Source organism: Passer montanus, unplaced genomic scaffold (genome assembly GCF_014805655.1).
Source record: "Passer montanus isolate IOZ18808 unplaced genomic scaffold, ASM1480565v1 scaffold147, whole genome shotgun sequence".
Classification (NCBI taxonomy): domain Eukaryota; kingdom Metazoa; phylum Chordata; class Aves; order Passeriformes; family Passeridae; genus Passer; species Passer montanus.
Genome location: NW_024361718.1, coordinates 1 through 13,054, shown reverse-complemented (window position 1 = coordinate 13,054; position 13,054 = coordinate 1). Strand labels below are relative to the sequence as shown.

The window sequence follows — 13,054 nt, the reverse complement described above, 5'->3', positions numbered from 1 at the left end:
GCAGACTATGGCTCGTTGGTCTAGGGGTATGATTCTCGCTTAGGGTGCGAGAGGTCCCGGGTTCAAATCCCGGACGAGCCCTTGCTTTTTACACACCCGCTCCTCCCCACGCCCACACCTCGACGCACTGCAAACACACTGCCCTCACCTTCGCACTCGCCACCGCAGCCCTGCCCGACACGGCACACGCCCCACACGCTGCTGCCACACCTACGCCTGCCCCTTACGTGCCCTCCGCGCCTGCAAAATTACCTCCCTGCTCTGCCCCACACTTATTCCCCGCCTCCCAACCCCCTCACCAGCCCAATCACACCTCAGGGGCCCGCACTGCCTGCACAGACCCTTTCCCCAGCTTTCCCCACCTCGGCCGCCAGGGGAAGGCAGCAGACACGGGCATTTTCCCGGAGGGAGGACAACGCCAGGGCACGCGCTCTGCCAGAGGGGCGGGGGGATGTAGCTCAGCGGGAGAGCGCTTGCTTTGCATGCAAGAGGCCCTGGGATCAACCCCCAGCATCTCCACCTGCTTTTGCCTCTCCAGACCCCGCCCTGATGCAAACCGCCACCCCAGAGACTCACCAGATCCTCCCCCAACAAGTGCCTGGCCTTGCCTGTGGCCACGTCTGACCTGCCATTGCCTCCTGGCGCCCCAAGACAGGCAGCAAGGAGCTGCCTGCCGACATCTCCCTCCTTAGCCGGGTGCTGGCCCGTGTGGAGGCACGCAGCGTCCCTTCCCCACGGGGCTCACGCTGTCCCTTGCGGTGACCATTGTCTTTCTGTGATGGTTGGTGCTGGTGGGGAGCAGCCAGAAAGGGAGATGAGACAGGCTGTCACCTCAGGGCAGTGTAGGGTGGCAGCTAGAACAGCTCTGCGAGGGTGAGGGATGAGGCAGCACGCCCCTGTAGGGTTTGGGGACTGCCAAACCCAGCTGGTGGTGCTTTATGGGATATGTTGGGCTCCCTGTGCTGGGCCTTGTGTCAGCACTGGGAGTGTTCCCAGCAGCAAAAAGAGATGGGGTTTGCAGCTGGGGAATCCCAAACCTGGGACAGCATGTAGGCAGAGAGGTGGGCAGAGGGTCCGGTGTTTTAAGGAACACCCAGTGTCAGGAGGGCCAGTGGGTGCCATGGCTCAGCTGGTCAAAGCGCCTGCCTAGTAAACAGGAGATCCTGGGTTCAATTTCCAGTGTACCTTAGCCTGAGGGACTAGTTTTCCTCCCTGTCCCAAACTGGGGGCACTGCTGGGGGTCCTTGTCTGGCTCGGAGCACCCTCAGTCCCCAGTTCACTGTCCCCCGTGATTCTACTCTGGGGATAAAATGTTTTCTTCTGCTTCCTCTCCCTTCTCGCCTCACACTGGAGCAACAGAGGCACCTCCCCGCTCCCACAGTGTCTCAGGACACACGGAGCCCTGGCTGGCTCACTGGGCAACTGCAGGTGGTCCAGTGAGGGCCCCATATCTCCTTGCACACTCCAGTCCCATCCAGTCACCACACGGTTTCCTCCTGGCACAAATGCAGGTTTCCCCTGGTAAAGTCTCACATCTGGATCCCTAAAGCAGCTCAAGATGACCAGGAAGGGACCCAAAGCAAGGTTTCCCTATTCCAGCATGGGCATCCCAGGGCCCCCTCTCTGCTCTTGCACAGAGGGAGAGTGCTTACATGCATGCAAGAGGCCCTGAAATCCACCCCGAGCATCTCCATGTCCTTTTGCCTCCCCAGATCCCTCTCTGCTGGATGCAGGGCTGCCACAGCTCCCTAGGAAAGGCCTGGCACTGCCTCCTAGCACTTCCAGCCTGTGTAGAAATGCCCCAAGCTCTTTCCCTATCCTGCCTGGAGCCTGCAGGGCACCAAAGCATGATGTTTTCCTTTCCCACGTGTCTTGGGATGCACCTAGAGTTGTATATGTAGAGGTGCTGGGAAGGAGGGCTAGTGGTGCCCAGAATCTCTTCTGGAAGCTGGACAAACAAGGTGGGGTGCACTGCTGTCCCAGAGATGTGGGACAGGGTGGTGAGGGGCCATCCACTCAGCAAGACGGGAAACCTCCCCATGCCACTCCCCTCAGTGTCTTTTTCCTCACTTCTCCCGGTTTTGCAAAAGCTGGAGAATCTCAGATGTGTCACCGCCCCAGAGCATCACAACCTCCCGAGAGGAACGGGGCTGCACTGGATGCCAATGACCTTCTCATATCAGCCTCTACCGGGACCCCCAGAGAGGGCAGACACCCCAACACTCGCAGTATCTGGGCATTGGGTAAAACCTGTCACTGTGAGCAGGATTCGAACCTGCGCAGGGAATCCCTACAGGATTTCGAGTCCAACGCCTTCGGGGTGAAGGCCATCACAGCGCGGGGGTGGCTGATGGTGCTCGCTGGCAGCTGGCTGCACCGTGCCCGTTTTGTCGGGATGTCAGCAGGGGAGCGTGCGGGGTGTGGCGAGGCAGAGTGGGGGTGCGGGACAAGTCATGCACCCCGGCTCGTTGGTCTAGGGGTATGATTCTCGCTTAGGGTGCGCGAGGTCCCGGGTTCAAATCCCGGACGAGCCCTTCTTTTTGGGCACTCCGTCGCTGGATTGCGGGCACGCGTGGGGCGACGATGCCTTGCGCAAGGGACACGGGTGGTCTGACACGGCCAAGCCATCGTCGGGATTGGTCCTCTCCTGAGTGGGGAAGGTGCTGTCGGGCCAGTGGGGGACGCTAGAGGGTTGGGTCCGTGCTGCCATTTTGGCCATGGGTGGGCGGCGCAGCCGTGGTGCCGGGAAAACCTGATGTAAAAGGAGTTTATCATCGCCGCCTCGTGGAGGAAAAAGAACAAAAAAACCACCAACCAACTGGAGATGCTGGGGATTGAACCCAGGGCCTCTTACATGCGAAGCAAGCGCTCTCCCACTGAGCTACATCCCCTCTGTCGGGCTGTTTGGGAGGGCACATTCTCCTGGCACTGCAAGGGTTGTGTTTATGTGCCAAAAGTAATGTCAGTTGAATGAGAGGCACTACAGCCACCCCACGGGATGCTGTCTGCCGGGAGCTGGGGGATGCAAGGGCTGATCATCCTACACCTGGTCAGCAAAGAGCAGCAGGGGTGCAGTCCCAAAGGAGGAGCTGTCCTAACAAAGGGTCATCTCCAAAGCCAGGGCTTTATTCAAAGGAGGGGTTTCTCCCAAAAAGGAGGGGCTGTATCCAAAGGAGGGTTTATCCAGGAGTTGAATCAGGATCTCTTGCAAAAGTGCATGACACCAACAACCAACACCATCCCTACACCAGCAATCTGGAGTGCGTGCACCCCTTTTGCCTCCCCAGACCCACAGTTTGTATTTTGGGGTACAGCTGAGGATGTGCTTTTCCCCAGCACACCCACAGCCTTAAGGAGGAATTTCCAGGCCAACCATGCCAAGAGGTAACCCCAGGGCCTTTTGAGGGGACTCTGGCAGCCCTGCATCCAGCAGGGAGCAGTCCGGGGAGGCAAAAGAAGATGGAGATGCTGGGGGTTGATCCCAGGGCCTCTTGCATGCAAAGCAAGTACTCTTCTGCTGATCTACATCCCCTACCCCAGTGGCCTGTTGCTGCCAACTCTTGAAGCACCTGCAAGAATTTGCCAAGCCAGGATGTGGGACCAGCCCTGTTCCAATCCATGTCACAGCCCCACAGATCCCAGTGTGGTTTTGGTGTGGCTCCCGAGGGACAAGAGCTGTGAGTGCCGGGTAACTGTCTGCTCTTTTTTCCCAGCTCTCACGGGGGTCAGCAGAGTGCTGGTGCTCCTGTGGGTGCCATGGGGGCACAGTTCCAGGGCAGGACATGGGGAATTTTCCAGGACACAGTTCCTGAGGGTTGAGCTGCCTGTAGCTGTGCTGGGGTGGGAAGATGCGCTGCTGCAGGGGCCCCAGCTGCTGGGGACCCCCCTTCACACAGAAGTGCAAAGAGATGATTTGCAGACAGCAGTGAGCCTCCAGTACCGATTGTAACACATGGCTGTGCCAGAGCAGAGATTCCCCCCATCCAAATGCCCTGAGCCAGCTGAGGGGAACTGGGAGGCTGGTTCAGCCACAGCCTTTCAAATCACAGAGGGGTGGAGGGGAGCAGGAAAGGGAACCTCTGCACCCCATTATTTCCAGGTCTCATAACCCCCACACAGGTCCTTCAATCCACATAACCAGTGCTGACAGGAGCTACTCCACACAGCAATAACTGCATCACGCTTCTCCTCTTTGGGAGGTATGCAGACACCTCTCAGCAAATGTGAATTAACAGCCCTGGAATGTTTTATCACACAATTCTTGAGTTTAAAACTTAGATTCCCTCCTAGGACCCGTTGGGATCTGGACTCCACCTTCACTGTGCTCATCCCAGTCTTTCCCTGAGGTCTGCTCTCCACAGCAAAAACTCAGAGTAGAGGAGGATGTAGGACAGCCAGGAGCGGTGTCTGCTGGTGATGTGAGCTCAGGGTGACACATGTGGAGCCAACAGGGCTGCAGGACGCAAGTCTTGTGAGCCCTATTACCACAGGGAGCACCAGGAGGGCCAGACCAGCATGTCTATGCCTTTTAATTTGTCTGCTTCTTCCCCCTTGACTCACACATGTGGGCAGGCTATTATTTTCCTATTTTAGGGGATCTCCAGCCCTGGGGAAGAACAGGAGCCCTTGGCAGAGCCACTGCCTGTCTGGCTCCCCAGATGTGGCAGGGAGGGCACCCTGAGTCCCTGCCCTATGCCTGATCCATGGGTGTCTGGGGTGGGATATCCTCAGTGGTGGCCTCTCCTCCCTCTTATCCTGGCCAGGCAGCCACTTTCTCTCTGCTTCCTCAATTTGGAAGGTTGCTCCAAGCTCCATCCAGCCTGGCCTTGGACACATCCAGGGACTGGCCACATAAGTCCCATCTCTCTGCTTGCCATGCCTGCAGGCCCCCAGCTACAGGGGCTCTGTCTCTCACCTGGCTGGCTCCAGGTGTGTCCCAAAGTGCTCTGGCCAGCAGTGCTTGCCTCAGTGAGGAGGATGAAGGATGCTGCCTGTTGATGCAGCTCACCTCCCAGCATTGCCCTCAGCCCAGTGCCAGTCTGGAATACACCTTTCGCAACCCTGTAAAGGCACAAGTGGGGGATCTGTGTTTTCATCCTCTCCCACTGCTGTAACACACCGCAATTTTTGTCTTCTCACCTGGATGTGCAGAGAAGCTGCAGATTGACATGCTGTGTTGGCCCCCCAGTAATCCAGCCTTGCCACCAATCCCAGCCCTACCACCAGCACCACGCTGCCTGGGGCTTCCATAGTATCATAGAATATCCTGAATTGGAAGGGACCCATAAGGAGCACCAAAATCCAACTCCTGGCTCTGTACAGACATCTCAAACATCCCACCCTCTGCCTGAAAGGGTTGTCCAAATGCTCCTGGAGTTCTGGCAACCTTGGGGCTTTGCCCATTCCCTGGGGAGCCTGTTCAGTGCCCCACCAGCCTAACCCTCCACAGGCAAAGTCTCTGTTACAGATGGTCCCACTCACTTGCTGTTCACAGCAATCTCCCCTTTTCCACAACAGCTCTCTGTGCTTTTTCCTCCTCAAACCATGACATCCCCTCTCCTTCCCACCTCATCAACCCTTCCACGTAGGAAGGTACGTGTCCTTCAGGAGCCTGAGGATACTGAATGACCACAGGGAGCAGGTTTCCTCCAAGATCATGAAGCAGCTGAGGGAAGATGGGAAGTGGACAGGAGTCATAAACCTCAACAGGCATGGCCAGAGGGTGGCACCTGAGCCATACTCCAGGCTCTTCTCAAAAATGCTTCTTCTGCTTTTGAATGCTATAGGTGAGCAATGCTGGGACCAAATCCCAGGACCTAGCTATTTCCCTCCATGTGCCTCCACCTGCTGAGCAATATTTTTCATGCCTGTCTTGTTATGTAGCTCTGTGTTTCTCACTGGAGCCCTTGAATGCGCTGCCTCTACAGGAACCTGTATTTAGGGCCTGATCAGCAGGTCTGGGGGGTCCTGCCTGGGGCAAGGACTGGCTTGGGGGGGCAATATGGTGAATTCAACTGCTCTTGAGCTGGAAGCCAAAGAGGCACAGCTCCCAGCTGGAGTCACAGCTCCCATGGGATGCAGAGTCCCCTGGCCCTCAGGATAGGCAGTGCTGAAAGGCACCAAGGTCCTCATTTCCCCAACTGTCTGCACTAAGACACCACAATTTTCAAGTAAAATCAAGAAGCTGTGTATATTTTTGTAGACATTGGATTTTCAGGAAAAAAAAATCAAAATCTGTATACCCTCACCAGTGGAGTCATTCAGTGCAAAGCGACATAAAAATGTCATTATTCTGTCCACCTGCTCCCTCCTGGACTGTTCAGTGCAGCAGGCTTGAGGAAGGCAGCTGCACAAGGCCCAGAGACCCACAGCTTCCCAACAAAACTTCTGCTGGAATTTCAAAGCTTTTTGTAATTTTTAAATTCAAAATTTTGCATCCTGTCTCTGCAGACAATTGCAATAGCTGGGATAAAAATATCTGAGCAGTCCTTGAAAGAAGGACACCTCCCTTCTCCTGGTGCACTGGCTGCTGAGAAATTGCCATGTAAATTGCCTCCAAATTAGGAGCACCTCAGCAAAGGTCTCCTGGGCAATAAAACCAGTTGAGCTTGGTCAAAGGCTTTTGATGACCAATAAGCTTTCAAGCTCAGCATAATCCCTCATTATAAAGGCTCACAAACTTTATGCAAATATTCCTATTCCTCCTTCCATCAGCTGAAAAAGTTCTGCCTGATGATCCATGGTATCTTAAAAAGAGGCTTAACTCAATTCATTACATCTTCCAGAGACATCAGTGTCCCCTATCCATAAAGTAATTATTGTCGCTTCTTTTTCACTCTTCACTGTCACCCATTAAACACTGTGCGATCTTGGCATAGAATGCCCATCCAAAGAAGCCCATCTTCCAAAAATCCCACTTCTACCTTTTTTTCCCTGACTCCATGCCCACCTCCTTAGCTCAGCCCCCCAAAATATTACTGCAAAATGCAGGGTAAATGCCATTTTGAAATGTTAAACCTTCACATTCCTAGCTCCTTGAGGGAACAGGCTATAAATTGTACTCCTGCAGGAATTCCTCCCTGAGCAGATGCTTGCCATGGGGCAGGAGGAGAGGTTTCCAGGATAAGAAAGTTGCCTTGGGACTGGTCCCAGCAAACCACACATGTCTGTCAGCACAGGGAAGAGCTGGGCAGCAGAAACTCCCATTTAATGTAAAAACCAAACCTCCCCAGCAGCAAGATGCCTCCAGAGGATGTCACCCCTCCAGGCTCCTGAACAAGGAACAACAGAAGACTCAGGCTATGATGTAGAAAGTCTTTAATAAGAAGGAGTGTGAACCAGTTCAGAGTACAAGTGTGTTTCCAGTGCTCAATAAAGAAATGGATAAACCCCACTTGGGACAAGCTGATCCCTACAAGGTGTCCCCTTGCCCCACAACCCCATGATTATCATCTGCCATCTACAGCCTGCTAGAAGCATTTATTGCCCAGCCAGCAGCAAATGCCATGTAGAACATGGAAATATAAAGACTTAGTGAGACAAAGGTGTACAGAGGCATGGTCTGGAGTGACAAGCTTGCACGGCTACCGTCCTCCTGGGGAAACTGCTGGGAAGCCCAGGGACATCTCCTTAGTCCTCTCCCCCAGTCTTGGTTGTGTGCTTCACTTGCCTTTCCTGACCACACTGCTGGCACAGGCAGGAGGAGGAGCCCACTGGAGACACCCTACAGCCTGGTGCCCAGGCACAGCAGTCCTGCCTTGCCCAGGCCCCGGGAGCCCACAGGGATGCCGCAGCAGCGCAGGTAGCTCCCGACCGCCGCCGAGGCCGTGGAGCCCACCACGGTGTTCTGTGGGAAGGAGCTGAGGATGGGCCCGGGCAGCGTGACCACGACCGTGGGCGGCTGGATGAAGGCGGTGGAGTCCCCGCAGCGGCGGAAGCAGGGCTGGTTGCAGCTGGTGGCCAGGGGCCGGGGACTGCAGGAGGAGGGCAGGCACAGGTCGTAGCAGGACATGGCTCAGCAAGGATGTGCACCTGAAAGCCAGAGCTGGGATGTAAAAGCAAGGCAGAGGTTGGTCTGTCCTTGCTGAGCCCTCACGCAATACCTCCCATAATAAGAGGTGTGGGAGAGCAAGCTAGAGGGTGAGTTTGGATGTTTTAGAAGCACCAAAAGAAAGCTTCCCCCCACCTTGCCCCATAAACCACTCAGGAGAATGAGGGGAGTTGTGTTTGAGCTGCAGGTTGAGTCTGGGAAAGTTGGAGGCACCAGGTTTTGGGACCAGAGAGCAGACCCACTCCTGCTCCAAGCTGACGGGGAGACTTTGGCAAGCAAGGTGGTCACAAGATGCATGTGGTTGAAGCAAAACCCACTTAAATCAACACAACATGAACTGAGCCATCCCATCCCAAAATATAAGGGACCTTTGATGACCATCCATAAACAAGGACACATTGATCCCTGCAACCCAGGCATGTCCTGTTCTAATTTGTTTCTCTCCTTCAGCAAGGAAAATCATGCAGGTTGCAACTGATTATGTGGTTGCGGACCCTGTAAGCCCTGCATCCTACAACCCCTTGCACTCTTTATTTTAGGGCAGAAATACACCCTTCCCTGATGTCCTGTGCAGCTGGAAGGGAAGAGGGAGGGGTAGGGAAGGGAATGGAGCCTGTCTCGACTTACCCAGATGGAGGTGGCAGTGGTGGCAGCTGGAGCAGGTGGTGGGGCCAAGCACTGTCCCCACAGTTTTATAGGGTGGCCCAGCCCCCCAGGGGAGTGGGTGTGTGCCTTCAGCCTGAAACTCCCCAACAACCAGCAGTTTTCTCCTGGAAAGCTCCCCCAACTGATTAAACAGTTCCCTCTTTCATCTCTCATGTTTTTCTTCCATGTAATACTGAGTAAGATTGAAATGATTCGGGCTACAGGCATTAATTACCTTCCTTCCTAAGGCCAAGGGACATTTTAGGTCTTTATGCCACCAGGCAGGAGAGTGTTTCAGCAGAATTTAGAGCAGACGTATCCCCCCCTTCCTCTCAGCACAACCAATTCAGCTCTCTGATACACCTGAGGTGAGACCAAGGATGTAAACTGAATGTAAGGAACATCCATTTGGAGTGAAATCCTGTGCCAGGAGTCTCATGGACGGCAGGAAAGCTGAGGGGCTGCAGTAGTGTGGATGAGCAATGTGGACAGAGACCTGACCTAGCCCAGCATGAGCAATTTGTTATGTGTTTGGATGCACTTAGAGGAGTTTGGGGTTTTTTTGTTTGTTTGGGGTTTTTTGTTTTGTTTTGGGGGTTTTTTGTTTGGTTTTTTTTGTTTGTTTGTTTTTTTTTAAGGTTGTTTTTTTTGTGTGTGTGTGGGGGGTTTTTTTTGTTGTTGTTTTTTTTTGTTTGTTTGTTTTTTTTAAGGTTGTTTTTTTTTGTGTGTGTGGGGGGTTTTTTTTGTTGTTGTTTTTTTTTGTTTGTTTGTTTTTTGTTTTTTTGTTATTCTTCTTCACACCTGGGGTATAAGTCATGCTTGGAAGGCACATCAGATTTTAAAAGTAAAGTGATCATGGGCTCTGAAGTCCAGCCCCACAGATGACACATACCTAAACTGGCTGATTTTTGTGCAGGGAGCTGACTTGCAAAAGCCCTTCCATCCCACTCCTTGGATAGGGTGGTAGCAGTGAGCCAGAAGGTCACAGGTGTCCTTCCTTGTGATGGGATGACATAGTCAAGACAGAGTCAATTACAGTAATTACAGGCTCTGGTGTGACACCAGGGATCTGGGATCACTCTGCTGGAAGCCTGTTAGCAACTAAACATCCCAAACATCTCAACCTGCACTTAAATGTGAATCACCCTCACAGTGGGGAGAGGGAATTGCTGATGTGGTCCCAAGCAGGACCATGATGAGCCATCATGAGCTCTAGAGGCAAGGAAAGTCTGGAACAGGCTTTTCATTTCACACCAGCAGAGCCAAACTCACAGCACAAACATCTCCTGACCTGGAATAAACCCTGACAGTACTGGGCGACATGTACTATGTGTGTGTCGGGCTGTGAGCATCCTGTTAAACCCTGTTGGGTTTGGGGGGTCATTTGAGTTCTTGAGATGACTTGGCCACAATGGATCACACTAAATGGTCCCTAGTGACTCCTCTCTGCCTGTCTTTCCAAGGTTCTGAGGCCAAACTCAGCTATTTTTTAACATCATTCTGGAAGGGGGAAAAGGAAATCAGGTTTTCTGAGGTTCAGCAGAGGACATGGGCTTCAGGGAGAAGCAACCTGGCAGCTCCTGGAGTAAGGCAGGATGCTGTGGGTTCATCATTCATAATCTCCTAAATGGTGACTTGGCAAGCAGGAAAAGATGACATTTCAGTATAAGCTTTACTGTGCTGCTTTTTGCACCACTCTTGAATAATAAATTGATTCCACAAGTGCAGTTTGGACGCACAGCCTGAGAATTAAACCCTTCTTCTACCAACCTGGTTTGTTTGGGTTTTTGTTTTCAAACAGGAAAACAGTGGGGGAAAGGGCAGATATTTGGGAGAAAAAGATTGAATTTTCCAATCTGTATTTATTTCAGGGAATGAGCACTTTCTGTTTGAGATGTGACTTTCTCTGGACAAACCTCAAACCTGAGAAAATTTCACCAAATGAAACATGTCAGATCATTTTCTTAACTTCTGCACAGATCCAGGATATGTGCCACCTCAGCCCTGCCTCTTCCTGCAGGTAAGGACACAAAAAACATGGCCCGGGATCAATAATCCATTTCCCTTCCTATCACCAGTCCCAGTAGCACTTTGCATTTTGATTTCCAATGACCCAAAGGCTGGATGTGTCCGAGACTGGCTGGAGGGTGAGAGCTTACCCCTGTCTTAAAATTTCTCCTGAAAGCCAAAGGCAGGGACACATCTTGAAGCAGCAACAGACCTACAGCATCCCATCTCCAAGGAATGTCTGCATGCAGGGCGCTCACCCAGGGCTTGCCTCCTGGCAGCAGGACAGTCAGGGACCACTTCAGATGGCTGATGGATGAGTGGGACACCCCAGTGCCAGAAGGCAGAATCTTGATGCAGCCAGACCCAGGCACAGAGCATCCTGGTTGCCTGTGTCCTTGCCAAAGCAGACTCGGGATGCTCCAGGGCCACTCTGTGCAGCCCAGGGAGCCCAGCAGGTGCCACTGGGGAGAGCCAGGCTCTGGCTGCCAGGCGCTGTCCTGAGGCTGCAGATGATCCAGTTCTACGCAGCCAAAGGATCCCTGTAATTGCCAGGTCCCTGGGTGGTCTGATGCCCCACAGCACCACTGACAGTGGCACATTCCCTTCAGGAGGACCCATCACCACTCACCAGGACAGGGACATGTGTGTGCCAGGGCAGGGTTGAAGGGTGCCCTAAGGGAATCAGTGGGGATCCTCTCCTGGCTGCCTGTGCCCTGCAGGTCCCAGGTCCCATCCTGTGACAGAAATCCCCCTGCCATGCACTGCTATACCTCTGCACCCACCACCCCAGCCCATCTCATCATCTCCAGCTGCAGGTTGGTCTCTTTGCAGGGCTGGACCCAAACTCATGCATTTTTCCCAGGAAATCTCGTGCAGATCCCTTGCAGGGCACCTGGCTGTCCAGGCAGGGACATGCCCCTTTCCTGGGGTGGCAGGCCTGGCCAAGCACCACAGCATCTCATGGCAGTGGAATGGGATGGGGCCAGTGTTTTCCTGCAGCCTGCTTATGGTTTCTGGCTCGGGAGACACTGATGGAGGGAAGCAGCTTCTCACTGGTCCCCAGGGACATCTCCCTAAGTCATGGGAAGGAAATGTAGCCACAGTGAAGGTCAAAAAGGTGTGGGCAGCTAAGCCTAAGCATCCTCACCTTGCCTTGAAGCCATGACATTTCTTGGCCACATCCTCATCAGTGGAGAGGAGGAGAGGGGAGAAAGTGAAGGCACTGGAAAGACTGGCATGATACCTTTCCCCAGGTGCCTCAAAGCACAGAATCCCAAATGCAGGGCTTTCCTCTCTACAAGACCACTGAGATTCCAGAAGCAGTTTTACCTCTTTCCTCTTCATCTTGCCACTGGTCACGCTCTCCTGTCTCCACAAATCTCCACTGTGAGCACTGCTCCAGGCACAGGAGGGAGCTGCCAGTGCACAGCAGCTCTTCCATCCCCACAGCAAGCACCTTTGGGACACGCCAGACACAGGGCAGCTTTTTATTCCCATCAGCATCCCAGTCCTGACCTTCCCTGCCTACAGTTCACTGCTCCTGGAGAGCAGGCAATGGGATGGCAGGAGAGAGACACCCAGGTGGGCTCAGGCACCCTGCTCCCCTGCCACACTGCACACAAAGGCCACATCCATCCCTGAGCCACAACGAGCAGGTTCAGGCCGCGGAGCAGCAGTCCAGGGGCAGATGTAATGTGTATTTGACACTGCAAAGCAAAACACAAAAGGCAGAAAGATATGGGGCAAGCAGCACCAAAACAGTAACTCTTAGGAAGGGGCTTGGTGGGGAAACCGACGAGGGTGGGATTCGAACCCACGCGTGCAGAGCACAATGGATTAGCAGTCCATCGCCTTAACCACTCGGCCACCTCGTCCCTCTAGCAGCATTTTCATTTTACCAAAATTTGTTTTAGCAGATCTTTTTGTTCTTTTTTCCCCCCCCCCCATGGACTGTAATACTGGAGCTGGTCCCCCAGGGTGTCCTTTGGTGAGCAAGGCTGGGCAGGCAGAGCCCTGGCAGCCCCTGTCACAGTGGGGCAGGGAGACAAGCAAGCATTTGTGATTCGTTTGTCCCTCTCCCCGTTCTCTTCTGTGTCCATGGGGTGGCAAAGGGTAACGTGGCATTTATTGCTGCCACGAAGACATGTGCAGCAGGCATCTCCATTACGCACCCACACCCAACCCGTGTCCAGAGGGTTTTCCTACATGATTCCACACCAGCTGTGAAAAGTAATAGGGAAGATGGGAGGGGTCCAGACAGCATCTAAGATATCTCTTATTTCCCAAATTTTCTGGTTTCTGGAAATAGTTTAGCCCAATGCTGTGGAGGATTTTGTGAACAGCTAGCTA

At 53.5% G+C, this 13,054-nt stretch overlaps 1 protein-coding gene and 5 non-coding genes across 6 annotated transcripts; 3 read left to right on the top strand and 3 right to left on the bottom strand.

Moving 5' to 3' along the window:
• Positions 1–9: 9 nt before the first annotated feature.
• On the top strand, positions 10–81 carry TRNAP-AGG. The gene has a single exon. It is a non-coding gene; the product is annotated as a tRNA-Pro (tRNA).
• Positions 82–447: 366 nt separating this feature from the next.
• Positions 448–519, top strand: TRNAA-UGC. The gene has a single exon. It is a non-coding gene; the product is annotated as a tRNA-Ala (tRNA).
• A 1,943-nt stretch (positions 520–2,462) lies between these two features.
• Positions 2,463–2,534, top strand: TRNAP-AGG. The gene has a single exon. It is a non-coding gene; the product is annotated as a tRNA-Pro (tRNA).
• A 285-nt stretch (positions 2,535–2,819) lies between these two features.
• On the bottom strand, positions 2,820–2,891 carry TRNAA-CGC. The gene has a single exon. It is a non-coding gene; the product is annotated as a tRNA-Ala (tRNA).
• A 4,832-nt stretch (positions 2,892–7,723) lies between these two features.
• LOC120498372 (feather beta keratin-like) lies at positions 7,724–8,694 on the bottom strand. The gene is made up of 2 exons (XM_039701020.1): positions 8,678–8,694; positions 7,724–8,031 (listed from the first exon to the last, which is right to left on the bottom strand). Exon 2 carries the CDS (start codon positions 8,009–8,011, stop codon positions 7,724–7,726), a length of 288 nt encoding a protein of 95 aa, XP_039556954.1. The 5' UTR covers positions 8,012–8,031; positions 8,678–8,694.
• Positions 8,695–12,497: 3,803 nt separating this feature from the next.
• TRNAS-GCU lies at positions 12,498–12,579 on the bottom strand. The gene has a single exon. It is a non-coding gene; the product is annotated as a tRNA-Ser (tRNA).
• Between the last annotated feature and the right edge of the window lie 475 nt (positions 12,580–13,054).